This window comes from Schistocerca gregaria, chromosome 2 (assembly GCF_023897955.1).
Source record: "Schistocerca gregaria isolate iqSchGreg1 chromosome 2, iqSchGreg1.2, whole genome shotgun sequence".
Lineage (NCBI taxonomy): Eukaryota > Metazoa > Arthropoda > Insecta > Orthoptera > Acrididae > Schistocerca > Schistocerca gregaria.
In genome coordinates, this window is record NC_064921.1 from 439580523 (window position 1) to 439605678 (window position 25156).

Genomic DNA, 25156 nt, shown 5'->3' on the forward strand with positions numbered 1-25156 from the left:
TACATATCCTACCATGCCCGATAATAACACTAAACTCAATCAACACTAATAAACTCTGGTGGTCGTTCGTTCTACCTGTGAGAGAAAATTATAGCTCTAACCATTTACACAACCGCTGACGGTGGGTAAGCGTACGAAGGTACTTCGACATCCGACCATGTCTTTTAGCTGCTTCACTTTCTTTTGTCAGGCAGTGTAGTTTCGCAAGGTGCTGACAGAATGGAGCCGTAGAGAACACTCAAACTTCAATCCTTTTCGCGCTCAAGATAGCGTGCAGCTGTTTCTTGCTTTAAATTCGGTTATGGATCTTTACCTTCTTATTTTCTCTCTAAAGTGGTGCAGCAAAACTAAATACATATTTCCTCATCCCCATCGTTTAGTACTTTCAAGTTCCATCCTATACGACATTAGCGTTAAATTTTGTTTGGGTGGAGAATGTAACGTTCCTTGCTTGCTTTTACCGTCGACTTTATACTGCCAACGGAAAACTGTCGACACCTTTCGACGTTTCCCAAGATATATCTCAGCATTTTGCGACACACAAGCTTCTTTTGTACACTTCTGGAAATTGAAATAAGAACACCGTGAATTCATTGTCCCAGGAAGGGGAAACTTTATTGACACATTCCTGGGGTCAGATACATCACATGATCACACTGACAGAACCACAGGCACATAGACACAGGCAACAGAGCATGCACAATGTCGGCACTAGTACAGTGTATATCCACCTTTCGCAGCAATGCAGGCTGCTATTCTCCCATGGAGACGATCGTAGAGATGCTGGATGTAGTCCTGTGGAACGGCTTACCATGCCATTTCCACCTGGCGCCTCAGTTGGACCAGCGTTCATGCTGGACGTGCAGACCGCGTGAGACGACGCTTCATCCAGTCCCAAACATGCTCAATGGGGGACAGATCCGGAGATCTTGCTGGCCAGGGTAGTTGACTTACACCTTCTAGAGCACGTTGGGTGGCACGGGATACATGCGGACGTGCATTGTCCTGTTGGAACAGCAAGTTCCCTTGCCGGTCTAGGAATGGTAGAACGATGGGTTCGATGACGGTTTGGATGTACCGTGCACTATTCAGTGTCCCCTCGACGACCACCAGAGGTGTACGACCAGTGTAGGAGATCGCTCCCCACACCATGATGCCGGGTGTTGGCCCTGTGTGCCTCGGTCGTATGCAGTCCTGATTTTGGTGCTCACCTGCACGGCGCCAAACACGCATACGACCATCATTGGCACCAAGGCAGAAGCGACTCTCATCGCTGAAGACGACACGTCTCCATTCGTTCCTCCATTCACGCCTGTCGCGACACCATTGAAGGCGGGCTGCACGATGTTGGGGCGTGAGCGGAAGACGGCCTAACGGTGTGCGGAACCGTAGCCCAGCTTCATGGAGACGGTTGCGAATGGTCCTCGCCGATACCCCAGGGGCAACAGTGTCCCTAATTTGCTGGGAAGTGGCGGTGCGGTCCCCTACGGCACTGCGTAGGATCCTACGGTCTTGGCGTGCATCCGTGCGTCGCTGCGGTCCGGTCCCAGGTCGACGGGCACGTGCACCTTCCGCCGACCACTGGCGACAACATCGATGTACTGTGGAGACCTCATGCCCCACGTGTTGAGCAATTCGGCGGTACGTCCACCCCGCCTCCCGCATGCCCACTATACGCCCTCGCTCAAAGTCCGTCAATTGCACATACGGTTCACGTCCACGCTGTCGCGGCATGCTACCAGTGTTAAAGACTGCGATGGAGCTCCGTATGCCACGGCAAACTGGCTGACACTGACGGCGGCGGTGCACAAATGCTGCGCAGCTAGCGCCATTCGACGGCCAACACCGCGGTACCTGGTGTGTCCGCTGTGCCGTGCGTGTGATCATTGCTTGTACAGCCCTCTCGCAGTGTCCGGAGCAAGTATGGTGGGTCTGACACACCGGTCTCAATGTGTTCTTTTTTCCATTTCCAGGAGTGTAAAAGTAATATGCCACGTTGAAATGATCTGGCCAGTATGAGCTGCAGAGTCGAACTGTCGATGCAGATCTCGCTACCACAGCTGTAGCAAATTCTAACTTGTTAAACCAAAGAACAAAAATCATGGCTATGGCGGGCACCTATCTACGATGAGTCCCTTTGATCGTGCATAGTCTTGTCACAGTCTAGATCTAACGTTAAATGCCCAGACACAGCTTAATACTTCCCCTCTCCTAAAGTTCACATAATCCTCTCAGTTTTTCATTACTGCCCACAATGTCTGATCCCTCATATTCCCCCATTTTCCTGTATTCATTGAGTTCTTTTGTTTTATTGAAATTGTCTATGTGATCCATATAGTGTGTAGTTACAATTTTTAAGTCTTTCTTTTAATTGATATTGCACTACATTCCATGTTTAATACCTCTTGAAGTTGTCTCCTCAAGTACTGTTTTTATGTTACTTGGTTCATTTATCTAATGCATACTGTTACACTGGAACAGTTTTTGAGAATACTGTTCATGTTTTTCCTGTTTCCTCCCTTTTTATTTGTATATTGTTCAACTTTTTAGTTTTTAAAATGCGGTACCACCACACTTTCAAAGATTGCATTTACTGTATGTCCCCTCATACTCCTCCATTTTATTGCATTATTTGATTTCTGTTATCTTAGCGATATTGATAAGTTCCTCATACATGCTGTAGATACATTGATAATTCTTTATTTTCATTGGTTTGTGTATCACTCTCCATGTTTTATACCTTCTGAAGTAGCCTTGTCTTATACCAGTTTTATTTTATTTTAGTTGTTCTGTTTATTAATATAAACTGCTATTTAAGCATGCTGTTCCGGTTTTTTATTGACTTTTTCCTGTTCACTCCCTTTATATTTATTTATTGTTCAGCTTTTCTCATTACATTACCATCACGTCCTCAAATACGTCATTTACTGTGTGTTTCAATCTAGATGTGTAATTTCTTTTCCAGTGCCTTTTACAAACGTTATAACTTTTTTGGCGACAACAGTCAGGTAACGTGTTAAGATGGCCTTGTAAGCCGAAAACCGATTAACACAATAAAATTAACGCTGTAGAACAAAAGTAAAAAATGTTCAAATGTGTGTGAATTCCTAAGGGACCAAACTGTTGAGGTCATCGGTTCCTAGACTTACGCCCTACTTAAACTACCTTATAATAGAACAACACACACACCCATGCCCGAGGGAGGACTTGAACCTCTGGCGGGAGGGGCCGCGCAATCTGTGGCATGGCGCCCTAAACCGCTAGTGCTTTTCATTTATTATTCAAAGATAGGTTATCGGCGCACCCGGTTTCATTTTCTATACCCTGTATTTGTGGAACTGTGTTGACAACGACAGGTCGACTTTGGGGAAAGAGGAGAGAATTTACGCGGCTGCCATTCGATTAGAAGGATAGAGAAATATCTCACAACTCATACTGTCTAATGTTTATGGAAATGTTTTCTCCACGGTTGCGAATATATAACAGAACTATTATTTGCAACAAGACAGTATGTTATCGAGCCGACATTTTATTGCGAAGAATTGTGAGATTCCTCATCGCTGGGTTGCGCAAAAATGCTCTCGAGATTCGGCACTTCTTCGCTTCACGCCATCTTCCTTTGATCACACACTATGCGAATTCCTTTCGTTAGAACTCATAAAAAATTCGGTGTACGCAGCTCCACCAACTACTCTGGGAAACTACTTTCATTGTTTTAGCGGAGGGTGGGAGTACAGTACATTTTGCTATTCGAGAAGAGAAAGCCATGTGCCAGCACCGGTTTTCACACTTTTATATCTCATTTTTGGCCACCAACGACGTGGACACGTCACTTTACAGGTACACATCATAGTCACCTACACTCAACATGTATGCTTACAACGCGACGCTCAGAGTTCGTAAAGGAAATAAGGCAATGGGGGCGAAGGATGAAAACCTTTTCACGTACGCGGTTGAACCTACACCTTGCCCTCTTCCAGCCAAAACTACCAGACAAATTTGAGCGAGAGTATGTTTACAGAGGAGAGGAGTAATTAGTGACTAGAGATATCCGTAAGTCGATTTCTCCAAACACATTGTGAACAAAGTATTTTATAGTATAGAGAGGTTAAACTGGAAGCAACACATTGATGGTCTGCTGAAACGTCTGAGTTCAGCTACGTATGCTATTAGGGTTATTGCAAATTTTGGTGATAAGAATCTCAGTAAATTAGCTTACTATGCCTACTTTCATTCACTGCTTTCGTATGGCATCATATTCTGGGGTAATTCATCGTTGAGTAGAAAAGTATTCATTGCACAAAAACGTGTAATCAGAATAATTGCTGGAGCCCACCCACGGTCATCCTGCAGACATCTATTTAAGGATCTAGGGATCCTCACAGTAACCTCACAGTATATATATTCCCTTATGAAATTTGTTGATAATAATCCAACCCAATTCAAAAGTAATAGCAGTGTGCATACCTATAACACCAGGAGAAAGGATGATCTTCACTATGCAGGGTTAAATCTGACTTTGGCACAGAAAGGGGTAAATTATGCTGCCACAAAAGTCTTTGGGCACCTACCAAACAGCATCAAAAGCCTGACAGATAGCCAACTAACATTTAAAAATAAATTAAAAGAATTTCTAGATGACAACTCCTTCTACTCATTGGCTGAATTTTTAGATATAAACTAAGTAAAAAAAAAAAAAAAAAACAACTTAATCATTAGTGTCATGCAATATTTTGTGTAATGTAATTTCTTGTACAGACATCTTTTATTAACCTGACACGTTCCACATCATTACGAAGTGTCGTATTCATGATCTATGGAACAAGTATTAATCTAATCTAATCTAATCTAGTGAAAACAACTATTATCAACGAGCTGATTCTTTTTCAAAGTTATGTTGTTTTTGATCAGGGAAACAATAGTTATTCTCTTTTTCTTAGTTATATAATAATATGTATTTGATATGTCACATTACTTCAGTTGTCCGCGCCTGGTAGCTGAGTGGTCAGCGCAACGGAATGTCATACCTAACGGCCCGGGTTCGATTCCCGGCTGGGTCAGAGATTTTCTCCGCTCAGAGACTGGGTGTTGTGTTGTCCTTATCATCATTCATCCCCATCGACACGCAAGTCGCCGAAGTGGCGTCAGCTTGAAAGATTTGCATCGGGCGAACGGACTATCGGACGGGAGACCCTAGCCACACGACTTCAGTTGCTCTTCTGCCTTTCATTTCACGTCCAAATTTAAACTAACTGTGTATCAGCTGAGTTCATTACAAATTTCAAGACTGAAATAACCATAGACTTAAAAGCAGTAGTGCAAATGAGTCACTTTTAACGTCCTTCGCATTTTCGCTTTACAGTAATTTCAGTACTCCCTCTAGTATCAACAAACAGATGGCTAACATAAGACCAAATGGCTTACATTTCATAAAGTACTCGCTTCCGAATATTATAAGAATATATTCTATCTCCTATAAGAACATGGGACACTTAAAAAAAACTACACATAAAACGAGAGGTTATCCGGTCTTCTGCTGAAGAACTGCTTCGAGATCAGTACTAAGTTGTATTTCTTCTGTTAAATGTTGAAGAAAACAATGTCTTTTTCCCTCCAGTGAAAGCTTGGGTGTAAGTCGTTACAGATGAAAATTTTAGTAAATATGCAACTTTCAATATAGTTATCACACAATCCGTCACCAAAAGTAAATTTTAACAGTTTTGTGATAGGAACTGAAACCAGAATAATCCCGCTCTATGTTGATGTGATGCACGCTTTCAGGATTTCAGCACAGCCGTATGTGTTGGTGGTTACGATTCGGCACATCCGCGTCAAATGGATCCAAACTCTTTGTTACAGACGGGGCTACTATCTGGATTCCCGCACATCTGCAGAATCACATTCGCAATGATGGTGTCTTGGGTTGGAGACTACATGCTGAAGAAGGAAATCGTCTCGCGGACTAATCTAAGGAAGATAGCCACTGCCCTGTGTAAGTCTTTGGACAACGGTAAAGTTATCAGAAATATAATAGTCTACACCTTCTAGAAGCAAACATTCTGCTTTGTAATCTCCTAGTCTTTTGATCTCCACATAATTTTTCCATTTTTTTCTGGTCTTGGTAAGTGTTCTATTAGTTTTTTGTCAAATAGGGCCTACCTGTTTTTCAAAAACTTGTGTGTGAAATATATTGTCTATGAAGCAATGTTCCTCAAATCTGGGTCATTTTCACTTATTAGTTTTCTGTCCTTTACTCCTAAAGTGTTTCATTACGTTTCTAGAATCAATTTCGTATCATATCTCTCCACTTAGTATTTCGAATTGTTCAGAACCATCACATTCAGATGTTTTCGGTTTCACTTCCTCCGATATTCCCACACTCTATCACTCGCCTGCGTAGTGATTTGTCCCAGAAATATCATTTCAGGCCGTTTCTCTTCGATTGCAAGTCAGTACTTTGGTACCAGCAGAGCTCTCTTGTTGAATCAAAAGAAAAAAAATTAAGTCGTGCAGAATTTTCTCTGACATCTGAAAGAAAGGTTTAACGTGTTGTCCTCTGCAACAGGCTTCTAGACTCCGGTGCGCACATTACTTAGGGGAGCAGGCACTGACACGGAGTGGGCTGGTAGAGTATACATATTATGAAGTCCGCGTGTTTTGACTGAACGATAAAGCGCCGTTCTACGATACTGGAATGTTGTTCTGTTTCCATTTGGCATTAGCTCCAAGGGCATATTTCCAATCAGTCTGGTGATTTCGCCGATGTGTTCTCGAAAAGAAACAGTGGATACCGTTGAATAAGACAATAATGTGGCGTTCTGAGGTCACTCAAAGTTGTAAGTAACCTTGCACAGTCTAATTAGTATGATGGCACCAAATGAGGCATTATATTCTCTCCATCTACTGTTTGTGACATTTTTATAAAGTAGTGAAATCACTACTTTATATGCTTCATTCTGCATGTCAATAGGAGTCACAGTTGCTTGTTAATATTTTTGCATAATATGTAAAGAGTTCGCCTCCAAACAAGTAGCAGGGAATCATATTACTTCCAGAGGACGCTATCGAATTGAAATATGGACGATAAATAATAAAGGCAAGAGAAGACTAAACGCTTTTAAAAAGTGGTGTTACAGAATAATGCTGAATGTTACTTATATAGACAGAGTGCGTAACAAAATCCACAAGTAGGCTAAAAGAAGAAATGAGTTGATAGGATCCATGCTGAACCATGGGTAACCGTTAATCTGAAAACTGAGGCAAGTATTTCTGGAGGCGAAGGAAAGGGGGGGGGAGGCAGGACAATGGATAGATTTAATACAGAAAACAGATTCAGATGGAAATACGGTGCAGCAGTTATGTAGAGGTAAAGATACTTCCACAGGAGACAAAAGTAGACTACTTAGAGTTTGGCAGTATACCAGTCTTCTGAATAAAGACTACAAAAACAAAAGGACACTGCTACAGAGTCGTAAATGTAATAATTCAAAGCAGTGAATTGTGGATGGAGTAGAAACCACTTACTGAACATGAAAATGCATAGCCACTGTATTTGTTTTACTGAAAGAGAGGCTTTTTGTTTGGGATTACATGTTGTTCAGTTGGAACCTGACATTGAATCTTATGCTTTGTGTCCTAATATCGTGCTCTACGTAGGCTAGGCTGTCAAGTGTATAATGACAGTCTGTTTTTATGGTGATCGGGACGGCAGGTTGTCGCGCCCAACATAACAATATAATCGGACTGACTTTTCAGTTGGTCAGTGAACTTATGCATTATCGGTACCGCAAAACTGAGCAATAACGAGGGGAGCAGGGCAACAGATATACCTCTCTCACCGTCCCAACCACGGTAGACTGCGTGACTCATTGCCGCATACATGTCGCACCCTTAAGGTGCAATAAAATACCACATGCGTACATTTGGTTAGATGTCACCCCCCCTCCTAACACCTTGCTCCTGAGATGCCTTCCTCTTCATCTATCTCTATTAGTCACGCAGTCTCCTTTTCCTTTATATTTTCCTTAATTATGTTTCATCATGTCTCTCTATTCTTCTCCTCCCTTCACCATGAGTCTCCCTCATACTCCCTGCTGCCAGCACTCCTATCTAAAATCTTTCTCTTCAATAATGTATTCTTCGAGGTGAACCTTTCTAATTGTTTATCTCACTTTTTGTATTAGATGTAGTTTAACATGCCTACTAAAACATATGACTGTAAAATAAGTAGAATGCCTGGTTAGATGTAAGAGAGGGCCTGATGGCCCTAATCTTGCCAGGTTAAATAAATAAATAAATAAATAAATAAATAAATAAACACCCACCCTCCTCACGATATCGGTTCAGAGTCTGCTGCAGTTCAATGTAGTCTAAAAGTGGAGATATGTGTCCCTGAATGGACCAGTTTGATGTAAGCGATATGTCAGTTATGTATTAGTCCTGGTGCCAGATTAAACCGCGGTGTCCCGATATTCTATTGAGGAACGAAGGAATATACCTACCTGGATGGGCTTGAAGATTCACAGCTGAACATCCACACCAGCCGACCAGCTTTTACTGCCTCTTACTGCGGCACAAAGTGAAACCTCCACTACTGTAACCAAAGATGCAGCTGGATGTATGGATGAAAGAATAATGCAAAGTTGCGTTTAGTGACAAGTGGTAAATTCTTGTTCGCAGCTATAGTAATGTGAGAGAGTGGGGTCAACAGGGAGAGGACAAACTACCGGAATGCACTGTGTAGCTAATACAGGGCCAACTCCCGGCAACAGGTGAGGGGAACAACTGCCTGCAGAGACTATGGACCTCTACATTATGTCAGGGAGGTGAGGGACAGTGCGTCTTGCATTTCATACACTCCTCTCTGTTGCCGTTGCTACAAAGTAAGGCAAATGTGCTCTCCCAACAATGCAACTGCTGTACCCACAATTCTGGTTAGGTGATGCACTGTGGCCCTGTGCAGCACATCACCACTCCTGTCACCAGATGAACATGAGAGGGACATGAGATGACTCCTTTCGTCCTGTCTGCTTTACTGACAACATTCATTGACCATTAGCGAGAACAAGGGGAGGTAGCATCCAATACAATGTCTTAAGATGACAAGTGGCTCGCGTGCTATCTGTGGATTTTTCCAGGACTGTAGAAGAGAAATATGTTAACATTAAATGGGTGTTCTGTTTTTTGTTTTTCGGCAGATTAAACCGCGGTGTTCCGATATTCTATTGAGGAGCGAAGGAATATACCTACCTGGATGGGTGTTTTCAGTTTCGAAATATCGTACGAGAAAAGTTCAAGGCCTGGACAGGACGGGATGCACCATCGCGCGTTATAACTGGTAGTATCTATGAGAAGGACGGAATCTGTTCTGACGACTGAAAGGGAAGCAGCGGTAAAGAGAGACCTGTCCGAAGTGCAGACAATATCATCCTAATTTAGAGAGCGATGGAAGCCAGCCCAACCAAGTCCTCACGCAGACTTTCGGTAGACATTAACATTTCTCGAAAGTCTGTCGTTAGAATTTTGCACCATGATTTAGCAACGACGCCACACCACTTGTAGACTGTGTAGCGGCTCACAGAATCGAACAAGCAAGCACGTGTGAGTGCTGCACAAATTATCTTGGAGCCTGACTTACTGTTCATGTTTTCTGACGAAGCAACACTCCTCGTCAGCGGTTGTGTGAACAAGCACATCTGTGTCATCTGGGCGACCCACCACCCTCTGGATGTTAGAGGGAGCATGCGCGATTCCCTCAAGATGGACATTTGGTGTTTAGTGAGCAAAGTTAGAGTGACAGGACCTTCTTTTCTGAAGTACAGACGGCCAGGGGAGAGAATTACCTTTCCACGCTCAGCACGTTCATGGAGGAGGACACATTACTTGCCACTCTCCAGCGAGGGTACTTTCAGCAAGACAGTGCCTCTGGTAATTACAGTCAGAGGGCTCGAGATTACTTGAACAACACGTCCTGCAAACGTTGGATCGGTAGAGGTGGACTTCTCCCAAGGCCAGCACGTTTACCCGAGCTGACACCAGTTGATTTTTGGCTGTGGGGGCGGTCAAGGATTGTGTCTACGCCAGCAAACCCAGCAACTTGGACGACCTCAAGCACCGCACCACTGTGGCCAGTGGCACTCATAATCAACAATGGACACACTCTGTAAGTGCACTGAGCGGGATCGGTGCCAAAGTGAAACCCTCTAACTAAATTCCTGTCTTGTAAGTTCATGTGGTTAACAGCCTTTTAATGTTAACATCTTTCTGCCACATCCTATACACAAGACAATGAAGTTGTTCAGAATGAGATTTTCACTCTGCAGCGGAGTGTGCGCTGATATGAAACTTCCTGGCAGACTAAAACTGTGTGCCGGACCGAGACTCGAAACTCGGGACCTTTGCCTTTCACGGCCAAGTGCTCTACCAACTGAGCTAACCAAGCACGATTCACGCTCCGTCCTCACAGCGTGAGTCGTGCTTGGGTAGCTCAGATGGTAAAGCACTTGCCCGCAAAAGGCAAAGGTCCCGAGTTCGAATCTCGGTCCGGCACACAGTTTTAATCTGCCAGGAAGTTTAATGAAGTTGTTGTCTACGTGAGTTTGGCCTTGTGGTAAGTAGTGGTAGGTGCGTGAGTGTCGGTGTGGTTGCAGGCACGGTGGTGCAGGGCGTGCTGGTGCTGGGACTGGCCTACTCGGGCTGCAGCCCCGTGGTGGCCGCCGTGTGCCTGGCCGCCGCCGTGGGCGCCAGCGGGGCCGTCTCCACCGGGCCGCTCGCCTCGCTCGTCGACATCAGCCCCAACTACGCCAGTAAGTACTGCCTGTCTACACTACTCGTCTCGCCCTGTTTGCTGCTGTTCCAGACAGTGTTATTTTCAACATCTCTGAGTGCTTCCTAGACTCAAAATGTAGCCACAGCTGGTGAGTCAAGAGGACATACCAAAGTAGCATCAGTTTCTGTTTATACACCGGATTTAATTTTTTGTTCTCAAGTGCTTCTGCGACGAAGTTAATCATGTCGATGTACTGTACTGTGCTGACTAGTGTATGCTAACTTATTTTAAGTTATGTATGAGGCGTGTTTTTTTTAAGTAAGTGCCGTTTTGAAATTGAAAAATGATGTGCTAAGATTTCTCAATAATTGTATTTTTACATGAAAGCCTGTACCTTAATCTACTTTTCTACATAATTTCCGTCAATATTGAGGCACTTGTCATAACGTTGTACCAGTTTTTGAACACCCTCCTCACAGAGGTCTGCCGCCTGACTTGTCAACCACTGCATCACCACTGTTTTGACTTCGTCATTGTCTTGAAGACGCTGACCGCCCAGGTGTTTCTTCAAGTCCAGGAACAGATGGTAGTCACTTGGCGCAAGATCGGGGCTGTACGGAGGATGATCTAGAGTTTCCCATCGAAAAGATGTAATGAGATCTTTGGTCTGATTCACCACATGCGGACGGGCATTGTCTTGCAGCAAAACGATGATGTTGTTCAACTTCAATGGACTGTTGCTTTGATTCTGGTGTGAAGGAGGCCACCCATGTTTCATCGCCCATAACAACTGCATAACAGTAGCGACTATGGAGGACATGCATGGGGCCTGCAGACAGGTGGCACTGCGTGGGAGCTTGAGTCAGCTGGGGAGCGTGCTGAGATAGTCCGTACATTTGCGATAAACACTGTGTCCGGCTGGCACAATGATTAAAGCAAATGCGTAGTAGGAGGAGATCTGGGTCCGAGTCCCGGTCCAGTACACATTTTCACTCGTCGCCGCTGGTTCCACATAAAATCTCAATGTAGCTGAAATCATTAATTCCTTCCCTTGACTTTCCTTTCTCCCCTTCCCCCCACACTTTCCCCTTCAATTTAGATAACATTTATTACAGCTGTGAATCCCATACATTATTCTAAGCTGTCTCGTAAAATTCAGTGTATTTGTATTGTGTTAGCTGACTTTCGGGTGTAGTAAAAACCAGAAGCACTTTATCAGCACTTTAGTTCCAGATCAGTCTTATACATCGTCCTTCTAAAAATTCCGAGGCAGGTTTTGTTCCTCGCGCACAAGTGATGTTAGCGCAGTAACTACGACGGCAACTTGAACTAACAACTATAAACAACAAATACATATTCGACCAGTCACTTGAGAGGAAACTGTTAAGTGGAGCCATAGTGTATCAACGTTTCTGTGTCACAAATCGTGATGGAGCAACATCTCTAAAGCAAGTCTTCAGGGCATTCTCCAAAATATTTTGATGCAGAAAGAGTGCAAAGTTTATCCCGCACATCTTGACCCACGAACAAAAACAACGATGCGTGGATACCTGCCGCAGTGCATTGAAATGTAAGATGAGCGCAATTCTTTTAGAAAAAGAAATCATCACAGGAGATGGTGTTATCAATACGAATGTATCAAAAAAAGACAAAATGCAGAAATTCACGCGAAGGGTTACCGCTTTGCGGACAATACGTTCAAACCAATGTGGAATGCGAGTTGAACAACATCCAAAAAAAAAAAAACTTTTTTGCCAGTTCTATGCGTTGTACTCAAATAACTTCACAAAAGCAAGTCTTCCTCTCCAGACTGTATACCACTTAAGTTCCTTTCAGAGTATGCTGATGCAATAGCTCCATACTTAACAATCATATACAACCTCTCGCTCGACGAAAGTTCCGTATCAAACACTGGAAAACTGCACAGGTCACACGAATGTTTAAGAAAAGCAGTAGGAGTAATCCACTAAATTACAGGCCCATATCATTAACGTCGATATGCAGCTTGAATTTGGTGCACATATTGTGTTCGAACATCATGAATTACCTCGCAGAGAACGGTCTATTGGCAAACAGTCAACACGAATTCAGAAAACATCGTTCTTGTGAAACACAACTAGCTGTATACAAACACGAAGTGTTGAGCACTACTGACAAGGGATTTCAAATTGATTCCGTACTTCTAGATTTCCAGAAGGCTTTTGACACTATACTACACAAGTGGCTTGTAGTGAAATTGCGTGCTTATGGAATATAGTCTAAGTTATGTGATTGGATTCGTGATTTCCTGTCAGAGAGGTTACAGTTCGTAGTAATTGACGGAACGTCGTCGAGTAAAACAGAAGTGATTTCTGGCGTTCTCCAAGGTATTGTGTTATAGGCCCTATGCTGTTCCTTACCTATATAGACGATTTAGGAGACAAGCTGAGCAGCCGCCTTAGGATTTTTGCAGATGATGCTGTCGTCTATGGTCTAGTAAAGTCATCAAAGATCAAAACAAATTGAAAAACGATATAGAAAAGATATCTGTATGATGCGAAAATTGACAATTGTCCCTAAGCAATGAAAAGTGTGAGGTCATCCACATGAGTAGTAAAAGGAATCCGTTGAACTTCGGTTGCACGATAAATCAGTGAAATCTAAATACCATAAAGTCAACTAAATGTCTAAGAATTACAATTATGAACAACTTACATTGGAAAGGACACACAGAAAATTTTGTGGGTAAATCAATCAAAAGATTGCGTTTTATTTGCAGAACACTTTGAAAATGTAACAGATATGTTAAAGAGACTGCCTACGGTAAGCTTGTCCGTCGTCTTTTCGAGTGCTGCTTCGCGGTCTGGGAACCGTACCAGATAGGATTAATGGAGTACATCGAGGAAGTTCAAAAAAAGATCACCACGTTTTGTACTATCCAGAAATAGGGGAGAGAGTGTCACTGACATTATACAGGATTTTGCGTGGATATCATTAAAACAAAGACTTTTTCCCCTTTGAGCAGGTCCAAAGAAAAGCAGCGCATTTGCTTACAGGTTTGTTTGCTTCCTCCTACGTACGTCTCACAAAAAGAACGTGAAGGTACAATTAGAGAGATTCAAACTGACAAGGGATCTTAACGACTTTCACGACTGGAGACTGGAACATGAAAGGAGAAAATGGCAGTGGCACACAAAATACCCTTCGCAACCCACCTTGAGGTGGCTTGTGGTGTGTAGCAGTAGATGCGTCTCAAAAAATTCTTTCCGGTAAATGAAACTGACGTCGTCTCTTTTCGTGCATGATCATCACCTTCACTAATGCTTTGATTAATGCTCCCTTCTAATGTGACGGGATAGTTACACGTCTCACCAACGGTAAGGAAATCTGCGCACAAAATTGGAAGCTGTCTTTCCAAAACGCGTGAATGTCTGGATTTCAAGGCGAATGTTCTCACGTAACTCGTCGTTGGTGCGTGGTTTGTTACTGTACACATTATCTTTAACGTCACCCCATAGGAAAAAGGCAAGTGGTCAAGTCAGGTGACCTTGCATGCAATAATCCCTTGGAAATCACTAACAGAGAAAAATGATTCACTCGCAGATATAACAATGTTCCCTTTGTCGCCAGCTTCGTCACCAAGTCTTGAATGCTGTGTCTAACCATTCGTCATTGATGGGATATATGTGTCCCACTAACGTAAATTTTGAGCGTTGGGACCTCTATGTCTCATATCTGTCTAGTGCTAACATGTAACATGAAGCTTTAGGAACTAGGAGGAAAACACTGTGGGCCATGCTGTGGATATACAGGGTGTTCATTTTAATTAAAGACATTGAAATATTTCGAAAACTACACATCGGATAAAAAGAAGTTATAATTCGAATTTCTTCGTATTGGATGTGACATCCAATGACACGACACACGACCCCCCCCCCCCCCCCCCCCCGTCCCCCTCCCATCCCACCCCGTGCGTGGGTGGCGACGAGCAACTGGAAATCTTCAATGGGAATCCCGTTTATTATTGCAGATGCAAAATCTAAATACGTTTTGTCTGACGTATTTTATTCATTTCGCCTCAGATGGCGCTGTAATCGAGGGGTAGATACAGGTAATTACCGACATGCTACTCAGTGGCCCTTGAATATCGAATGGCTCGTATGCTGCGAGGGCACGATAGGGCAGTATCTCATAACTTCTAATTGGAAACGCCTTTCGCAACGTTGTATTCCTCCGACATGTAGAACATATAGAACTCGACGTGCCACTGTGGTCGTGGCTCGAGGCGAACGCTGCTCCACTTTTCCAATTAGAGTAAGTGTTCAAACGTAGTCCGCCAACTTAAGTGATCCGCTTTTCATATGGGCGCATAAAGGATAGATGCATATCTGCGGGAATGTCAGCACAGGCTTTACTGTTGCTGGCGTTTGCTTGTACGCCTTATCTTTTAAACAACTCCATATAAAGAGATACGGCGACATCAAAGCCGGCGAGCTAGGGGTCCATTTAATAGGGCCAAACACGGTCTAATACTCCCGTGCTTCAGTTGCGTAATGCGCTGGGCAACTGTCATGCTGAACGCACATACGCTGTCCAAGTCCAGGGCTACATCCCGCAGTAGTACCGGTATTTCCTGTTCGAAAAATGTTCTTTATTTGCGTCCACTCAGTGTGCCGTCGATAAAATACGGACCAGTGAGCTTGTTCCCCATGATGCCTCACCAAGGGCGTTGACTGTCAACTTGTCGTAACCAGTGGGAATTGTTTACACACCAGTATCACATGATATGCCGGTAAACACTACCATGGCTTGTGAATGTCGACTCATCGGAAAATATTATCCCAGCACAGAACGTGGGGATCGTCTGCATTTGTTGACGTGCCCATTCACAAAACGCTACCCGGTTATGGAAATCGCCGCCATGAAGTTTTTGATGCAGTCACACGTGATATGGATATATTTATGACGATGCAGTATTGTGACAGTGCTACCTACGAACATACCGGAATCACGGTGTAATTGCTGTCGCTTATCCGTGGGTTGTGGCTTACTGCCACTAGTACAGTTATTGCATTAGCTTATCCTGTAAGACGTTTGCTTCGTTTCCTTTTGCCGGTCTATACGCTGCCATCAGACATGAAGGTATTCACAACCTTGTGAAAGAACGAACGAGAGCGAGCTTTCTCTGGAAAAAGCTCGGCACGCAAGGCAACACCAGCCTCAACATTTCTCCTACATTCTCCGTAATTCAGGGTCATTTCAGTTTCTTCTTCTGTGGTTGAAACATTCATCGTCCACTTGCACATCTGTTCTCCAAATGATAGATGGGTGTCCATTCAATAAACACAGTGCAGATATTGGAAAGCTTAGAGCCGCTGTCTGCTCTACATCTGCACGATATATATGAGCTCCGGTCGCAATGTGCTGCCAGATATGGTACGGCGGAGTAGTCCGATACACGGCCCCAGTGGCGCGTCGAGTACTCCCCTATTAGACTGCGAATGCGGTTTGCAATTAGAAGTTATGAAATACAGGCCTGTCGCACCCTCGCAGAATGGAGCTGGTATCCCACGTGCCACTGGATATTCAGGGGCCACCGAGCAGCGCGTCGTAAATTAAGATTGTGTACTCATTTCTATTCCTCCGACTACAGCGCCATTTTGCCGAAACCAAGTAAATGCGTATGTCCATTTTACCGTAGAATCGTCGTCTGCAATAAAATAACGTATGGAAGTTAGTGGGTAGGAGATCGGGGAGGTAAGTACCGGGAACAGCTCCGTACCGATTTGCACCGCACCCAGCGTTTTACACTTTTTCGGTCTGCTGAAGAAGCACTTAAACGTTTTGTACCTGAATAACCCTTATTGACGTGACCTGCAAGTGGTTTGGTTTTGTGTTACAGGCATCCTGATGGGCATCACCAACATGCTGACCGTGCTGCCTGGATTCATATCGCCAATCATAGTGGGTCTGCTCACTTACCAGAACGTAAGCACCATTTGTTTACAGTCACGTGTTTTGCAGAATGATACTTTCTCATTTCTTAATCGATATGTACTTATGCCATGTTTCCCTGTCGGAGAAATGTTATGCCAGAATGCAGAGCTTGGCATGAAACTTTCTTAATTATCAGAAACACGCCCGCACAAAAATGACTGAAGCTGTCTTTCATTCAAAGGTTGGTCTGAATACCACGGTACTTTATAACGAACTGTTTTATTTTAAACAGGAGATCCTTACACCCCTCCTGTTTGACGAACGGTTCACTAAGTCGCTAACAGACATACAGTTTTAACGTGGAATCTGTTTAAGAATGCCACGCCAACGTGGATTAATAGGCATATCAGAAAACAGCTTGAAACATCCCCTTAGAACAATTTATACAAGACTGTGCTTAAGCTGACACACAATATTTTTTTTTAGCGCAACGCAATCTGACTTTCAAAAATCCCTACAAAAAAATGGCCCTGACTAACATTAACCTATACGTTTCACAAATCACTTACCTCACCAAAAATCTTCGTTACTCGAACTACTGCAATACAGCGAGCGCCACTACTGCCAGCTAAATAAAAGATTCAAACTACGGAAGGCACTAACTACTGATGGGCATAGTTAGCAAATGAAAGATTTTAATAGAGAACAAACAATGTATTTACCTTAATAGTGTTCAAAAGTCATAATGTATATAGCAGTTCATGACATCCCGTCTTACAAATTTCAAAACTCCGCCATCTCTCCCCACATCCACCACTGCTGGCGGCTCACCTCGAAGTGCCCAACGCTACGCGCTGTTAACATCCAGCTGCCCAACACTACAATGGCGAGTATTACAACAATGCCAACCAGCCACTGACTGCACACAGCACAGCCAGTGATTTTCATACAGAGCGCTACGTGGTGTTACCAATATAAAAAACCTAAACCGCCTACTTACAAGTTACGTAAACAAAGAGAGCTGCATGACAGATTCACCAAAACTTAGCGGACAACGAAAGCTGAACGAAACGAAAATGAGCGCAACGAGAGCAATGAGAAAAGCTTTCAGTGACTTTGAAAGTAGAATTTTGTCATCCGACCTCACTAAACCCATAAGAGATTTCGGTCTTACCTAAGGCTACTAAGCGGTTCGAAATTCTCTATTCAGTAACCATACTGGCACCGAAACGGAAGATAACAGAGAGAAGGCCGAAATACTAAATTCGGTCTTCCGAAATTGTTTCACAGCAGAAAATACTGTCCTTCCCTCCCATCATCGTACTAACGTCGGAATGGCAGAATTTGAGGTAACCGATCGCGAAATGGAAAAACAACTACAATCGCTTAGTAGTGGAAAGGCAACAGGACCAGATGAGATACCTATAAGACTCTACAAAATTATACGAAAAAAGTTGCTCCCTTTCTAGCAGCAGTTTATCGGCGATCGCTGGAGAAACGAAGGTACTGGAAAAAAGCACAGGTCATTTCAATTTTCAAGAAGGGTCGTAACCCGGACGAACATAACTATAGGCCGACATCGTTAACATCAGTTTGTTGTAGAGTTATGGAACATGTTTTACGCTCAAGAATTATGATTTTTGAAAGACGAAAATCTCTACAAAAACCAGAGTGTATTCCCCAAACAGGGGGCGAAAATCAGCTAACTCTGTTCCGCCACGAGATTTATAGAAATGTAGACATCGATGTTCAAGTTGATGCTGTGTTCCTTGTCTTCACAAAGGCATTTGACTCTGTTCCGCACTGCCCTTCAGTGAAAAAAAAGAGCTTAACGAATATCGGACGAGATTTGCAACCGGATTCAAGGTCGAACTCAACACGTAGCTCTTACCAGAACAAAATCGACGAGTGGCAACGTAATTTCGGGAATACCACCTCGAAGTGTTGTAGGACCGTTAATGTTTACAATGTATGTATCAGTTCTAGTAAAAAACGTCGAAAACTCTTTACGACTGTTGGCAGATGAATCGGCTGTCTACAAGAAAGTAGCAACGCCCGAAGTCAGAATGCAGCATGTCCTTCAGAGGATTGATGGATGGTGTAGGCTCTGTAGCTGACCCTGTACGTAAATAAATGTAACATGTTGCGAATACGTAGGAAAAGAAATCCATTACTGTACAACTACATTATTGAGGACAAGTTGCTGGAAGAAATATTTACTGTAGAATATCTACGGGTAACTATCCAGAGCGACCTCAAGTGTTATGACCACATAAAACTAACAGCAGGAAAAGCAGGTGCCAGACTGACTTTCATAAGAAGTTACTTACGGAAATGTGGCTTACAGGGCGTTTGTTCGACCGATTCTTGAGAATTGTTCATTACTGGGTAGGACTGATAGAAGAGACAAAATATCCAACGAAGAACGGCGCGTTTCGTCACGGGATCGTTTGGTGGGCGCGAAAGAGTTACAGAGATGCTCAACAAACTCCAGTGGTAGGTGTTACAAAAGAGGCGTTGTGCATCACGGAGAGTTTTACTATTGAAATTTCGAGTGTGCTCTCTCCGGGAAGAATCGGACAACATATTACTTCCTCCCACGTACGTCTCGTGAAACGACCACGACGAGAAAACTGAAGAAATTAGAGCTAATGTAAGAGGCTTACCAACAATCACTTTTCCCACGCACCATTCGCGAGAGGAACAAGGAAGGCGGGTTCGGCTAGTGGTACCAGAAGTAGCCTTCACCACATACCGTTACGTGGTTTGCGGAGTGTGATGTAAATCTACACGTGGTTGTCAGTAAATAATGCTAGACTTAGTGGGAATGGAAACCTTGTTCTTTATTTTGATTGCTGACATCTGAACTCTGTCCACACGATAGAACGAAAATGCTCTGAAAAAGCCTGCATAGAGCACAAAGAAAATACGTTTCCCCATTTTCTAGAATATTAGCTATAGTTACTGTTGGACGCACTTCTTATTTTCTTTCTTTCCACTTCTTGTTCTACAGACAACATTTTCATTGTAAATTTGCGACTTAATTGATTTTAGCAGGACTGTGGACCAGAGAATGCTTGTGCACAGTTTGTCATAATGTTCCTAAGCATAGTATAAATAGTGGCGTTTTCTGCGTCCATTGCACTACATCTACATCTGCGTACATACTGCGCAAGCGACCGTACGGTCCGTAGCGGAGGGTACCTTTTTACACTACTAGTCATTTCCTTTCCTGTACCACTCGCAACTCGTCCTAATAGAACCAGAATTCACACTGGACCAAATGAAGTATGACCTTATAATGTTTTAATTTTGTCTCGAGGAAAGTTTTGTCGTAGCGCTTGACGCAACCGCCACTGTTATTTTGTGACTTTCACGAAATTCATCCTTCTCTTTAGAATAATTTTCTATTTAAGATATTTTGTGTAGGGTGTTTCAAAAACCAGGAGGGTTAAGATATGCCCGGAAATACTTGCGCCCTTTCCACACCACGTACCTGATAATCCCGCGGCGGTCGTACTGTTCCGTTCCACACTGGTGCTGGCTTGCCTGAAATTATCTATAGAAATACGTAAGCGAGTTAGGGGAGCCACTCAACGTCAAAACACAACACTGTTCTACGTCTGGTATGAACAACTATATTCTGAGACGATAAAAGAAAGTCGCAGGTTGCATTGTTTACATTCTAATTCAGAAGTGTTATCCCAATTAATGGATGATTACCAGTCCACAATATCACTCAGACGAGCGTACGCGTAACCGGCACGACGCGAGTGATTGTTGATGATGCGGAAGCCGAATGATAGCACGGAAGTTCTTACACTCGTCACGCATACACAGATTTCTTTTGGTACCAGCCCTCCTTTTTCAGTTCTCAGTTCTCACTTGTTCGAGCGTGCGCGTAACCATCGCGGCGCGGCTGATTGTTGATAATGCGGAAACGCGATGATCGAACGCACGTTCTCACGCTCGCTACAAGACACTGGCACTTGATTGCACTCTTTTATGGTAACTAATTTCTACTGATTCACATTTGTTCATTCTAGGAGAGCGAACACGGCGCGGATGATTGATGCTGTGCGACACGCAACGAGAGGATACACATTCCTCTATCAGCAGCACTGCTCATTTTTAAATTACTTCTTTATGCATTTTCCTCTGAACCATTTGCATATTTTATCACTTTACTGTAATAGCTCTTGTAGCAACACTTCAACTTCCATACTAACTAGTGATGGGGAGCTCGTGAATGAGTCGTTCAAATGAACGTTTCACTCCAGTGAAGTGTGAACTAACCACTCAATTTCAATGAACTGGTACTTCAAACTCTTCACAGATAACACACTCCACACTTTTTTCTAGTTCATTCACTCTCTTCCCCTCTCCCTCTTCCCATTACATCAGCACTACGTCACTCATTCTCCCTCCACTTCAGTCCCCCCCCCCCCCCCCCCCCCTCTGCTCCTTGTCGACGAATCGCGCAACGTTTGTGGGAAACGATAGGTTTGCGATGGGTTGTGATGGTGAGGGGCGAGGGGAAGGCAGCGTCAGCTGCTTCCTGCAATGCTGACATCATTACCCGTGTTTGTGCAATTCAGTTATACTTCGCCTCTACCGGTAGCCTACCGTTGGCAGCGCTTGCGGACAAATGAATATTACAGATGAAAATGAGAGAGGCTGGCTGTGTGAGCATGCACAGCCAACATGAAAATAAAAGATTTGTTGATAACACTGAAAGAGGGATTTTACCTGAAATCGTACCAATGACTACAGGTGACAGTTTACATTTTTAATCTGGAGGGTTATTATTCTCAACAAAAATAAAATCTACAGGAAAGCTTCTGAATGATTACTTAAAGTAGATACATAGACTTTATGACAGTGATAAACATATTCATTCTATTGTGGATTAAATTTTAAAACGAACTGCATTTCCTTGGTAGCCCTAGTTTTCAGTTTATGAATACAACAAATAATGTTTCACTTTGCAGATAAAGAATTTTTTGCGCGCTTCATGAGAAAATGTCGAGCAAGATTAAATGTAATACCTTCTTTATATGTGACAGCCTTCTCTGTTTATCTTTGCTTTGTCCCCTTCGACCATGCTCTATTTTAACTTTCAGACACTGTAAGAGCGTAAAACGTTATTGCATAGTTCGGCCATCTGTTGGTAAAATTATGAAGTATTACGAAGCTCTATTGTACGAGCGAGGCGAAGCGAGCGCAGCCGCGGATGAGCGGCGAACTGGGCAACTTCGCCAGGCTTCCGTACTTCATGAATGAGCTACTTCATCTGAACGCTTCACGGCAAAGAGTGAAACGAATGAAGTAGTTCGCGGGAATGAACGAGTTCGACGCATCTCTAATACTAACAACGCCTCTCACATGCGGAGCTACCCAAAACACGACATAACAGTTCTGTGCCCCGCGCTCGACTCTAAGCACGCAACTGCCCCTGCAAAGATAATCCGCAACCAAGCCAGTGATATGACAGTACTCCTACAGGCTGGTATTGAAGGAACATTTTTTGTCGTTTACAGAGCGTGCACGAATCTAACTGAATAATCATGTTGTTTATACATTATGATATACCAAAGTCTTTTTGGCACATGGTGCGGGATGCGCTGGCCCATTATGATACACCAAAGTCTCTTTGGCACATGGTGCGGGATGCGCTGGGCAATGATTAGCATGGTAAATAAATTTGTATGAGAGAAACCCGCGTCAATTGACTTCCATTGTTAAAAGAATTAATAAATGCAAACAGCATTGCACAGGCGTATGTACTTTATTAACGTGTCACGGAACTTGCAAAAGCTGCATGAATATGGCCAGGGTTGTACGGGGTAGTGGGCGGTCGCCGGATCCTCCACCTACAGTACTACACGTATCAGAAATGAACACGAAATTATATTTATAAAAAGACTTATGGTCAGCTATTGAACTGAACCTACATTGAGATGCAGTAGTACGTGGATCTGGAAATGACCTGAAATAGTGTCAGGTGACTACCACTAGGTCTAGTGAAAAGTGATTCGAGAAAACACTAGTTTAGCCACATGGTCCTTTACCCAGCGGCTACAGAAGCTATGCCTTTTTTATGTCTTATGTGTTGTTCAGTGTGTAAGCGCATCCTGTTAAAACATCAAAAAGATTTGTGTCCTTGTATTCTGTCCACAGCAAACACCGGACGCGTGGCGCATCGTGTTCCTAATCACGGCAGCCATGCTGGTTGTGCCGGGCATAGTGTACACCTTCTGCGCCTCCTCAGAGCTGCAGCCGTGGAACACGCCTGCATCCGCCGACCCCCACCAGATGGAAGCGATGCCCGAGAAGGTGCCCCTTAAGTCTGACGTCGATGAGGACGGCAGCCCGACGACCAAGCTGTACTTCCAGGACGATGGCAACCTGCTTACCGAGCAAGACTGCCAGAAAGATGGAAACTTTCTGACCAAAAAGGACTTGCATGAAGATGGTAGCGTGCCGACAGAAACAGACACTAGCACGCTGTCCAAATCAGACGCCCAGGAAGACGGCAGCGTGTTGACCAAACCCGATGGCAACCAAACAAACCAAGATGCCAACAAGTCCAGAGACACGATAACCAAACCACAAAAAGAGACGATTGCAAGCTTTCCTATCGTACCAGATGTTGGAAGGGACGAAGGAGTGCCAAACAAACCAGATGTTAAGAAAGATGAAGATGTGCCAAACAAAACAGACGTGGAGGAGGTCGATGTATCAGCGAAACCGAATGTTGAGGAGGATACAATTATGTCAATCGACCAAGAACCCGAGATAGAGGGAAGTGAGGCAACGAAAGCTGATATCAAGGAAGATGGCAGCGTACCGACAAAGTCAGACATCCAAGGGAACGGCAGTGATACCCAGCAGAAGACAGACATCGAAATGGGGGACGCCAGGAAGACCGATGAAAATGTCAAGGCTGACCAGCATAGTGCAAAGGCAGCCGCACAATTAGACTCATGAAGGTGTTAACGACTCATTGTTGAACGAAGAGACATTCTGCCATTCTTTCAACGATTCTGCAACTCTAACAGTGTACTCCAATCCATTTCTCGGTCACTGGTTGCGACGCACTCCACACGTCGCTGACAACGAGCTGTGATAAATGTCGACTATCTGTGAAACCGCAGTGTAACTAGAGATCTGTAAATATTGTGTTGTCATCCTAGTTCCTGTATTAGATTAGTATGTTTTGTCGTTCAAGTATACTTAATAAATATTTTTCCTCGAGTCTCTATTAATATACGTATATATTTTATCTCAAAGTCTCTTGGCGAGATCATTGGATAAGTTAAAATATCCTGCAGCGTTCAAATACTGAAAGATTCTCGATTTGACGCGGAATCGGTGGCATGCTTGTCGATATCGCTGTTAATTTAGTGGGACAGCTTCTTATAAGGCCACACGAGTGTGGACGAATTTCGTCGCAAATGGTCCCACTGTAGAGAAACTGGAGGTGTTCTCTGAGGGCCGGCCGCGGTGGTCTCACGGTTCTAGGCGCGCAGTCCGGAACCGCGAGACTGCTACGGTCGCAGCTTCGAATCCTGCCTCGGGCATGGATGTGTGTGATGACCTTAGGTTAGTTAGGTTTAAGTAGTTCTAAGTTCTAGGGGACTGATAACCACAGATGTTAAGTCCCATAATGCTTAGAGCCATTTGAACCATTTTGTTCTCTGAGGACGGAAAAAGCATTTTACGGCCCAGCAGACTGGCAACGCCATCCTCCATCCAAGGAGGTGGAAAAGCAGAGGGTGGTATGCTACACAAGAGGGATTATTGAAGTAATGGTCACTGCTGATTTTTAGCATACTTTAAATGAGTGCTCTACTTCAGCAACAATCTAAACAATGATATATAATATCAAAAAGCCCAGAAAACGATAAAACTTACCTCTTGCATAACAGTTGCATGCTGCACTGCGTATATATATATATATGTTTGTGCATCACTTAAACCCATTATGATGGACGATTCTTCAAGGACTTTCACACCTACGTACAAAGTCGCTCAACATTGTATACTGACAGTTGCGATACATGGTGTCGCGACAGTTGGTTTACAAAGTCGCACGCCCACACCTTCCGAGATAGATGCGCTAAAGAACTCAGAACGCTATGTCCAAAGAACTTGCGCCTGTATGTTTAATTTGTGCCTACTTCATTTTGTATTATCAAAAAATAAGTTGCAGAAGTAAACGGTACTGGAGGAGAGCTCTGTTTTCGGGAGGCGTTACTATTGGTATGAATCTTCTCGAAAACTTCCAACTAGAACATGATATGGGTTTCAGAATCTTTCAAAAATGTTCCTTGCTGATATCGAAATCCATCTACGTATGACAGAGAAGAAATTCCTAAAGCTCCACTGTATTTAGGGAAACCCTTCCAAACTTGTCAGGCCATGTGTCACGCACTGATTCGTTGCCAGTCGTGAATGTTTGACAAACCT

General features: G+C 43.6%; 1 protein-coding gene across 2 annotated transcripts in view; it reads left to right on the forward strand.

Moving 5' to 3' along the window:
- LOC126325327 (uncharacterized) overlaps positions 1-23952 on the forward strand; it is a 129434-nt gene extending 105482 nt beyond the window's left edge. For both annotated transcript variants that reach the window (XM_049995166.1, XM_049995165.1), the window contains exons 8-11: positions 5860-5992; positions 10650-10805; positions 16650-16735; positions 22865-23952. In XM_049995166.1, coding sequence (XP_049851123.1) covers positions 5860-5992; positions 10650-10805; positions 16650-16735; positions 22865-23674 — 1185 coding nt within the window. In that variant the 3' untranslated portion in view covers positions 23675-23952. The remainder of the gene's footprint in view (positions 1-5859; positions 5993-10649; positions 10806-16649; positions 16736-22864) is intronic.
- The last annotated feature ends 1204 nt before the right edge of the window (positions 23953-25156 follow it).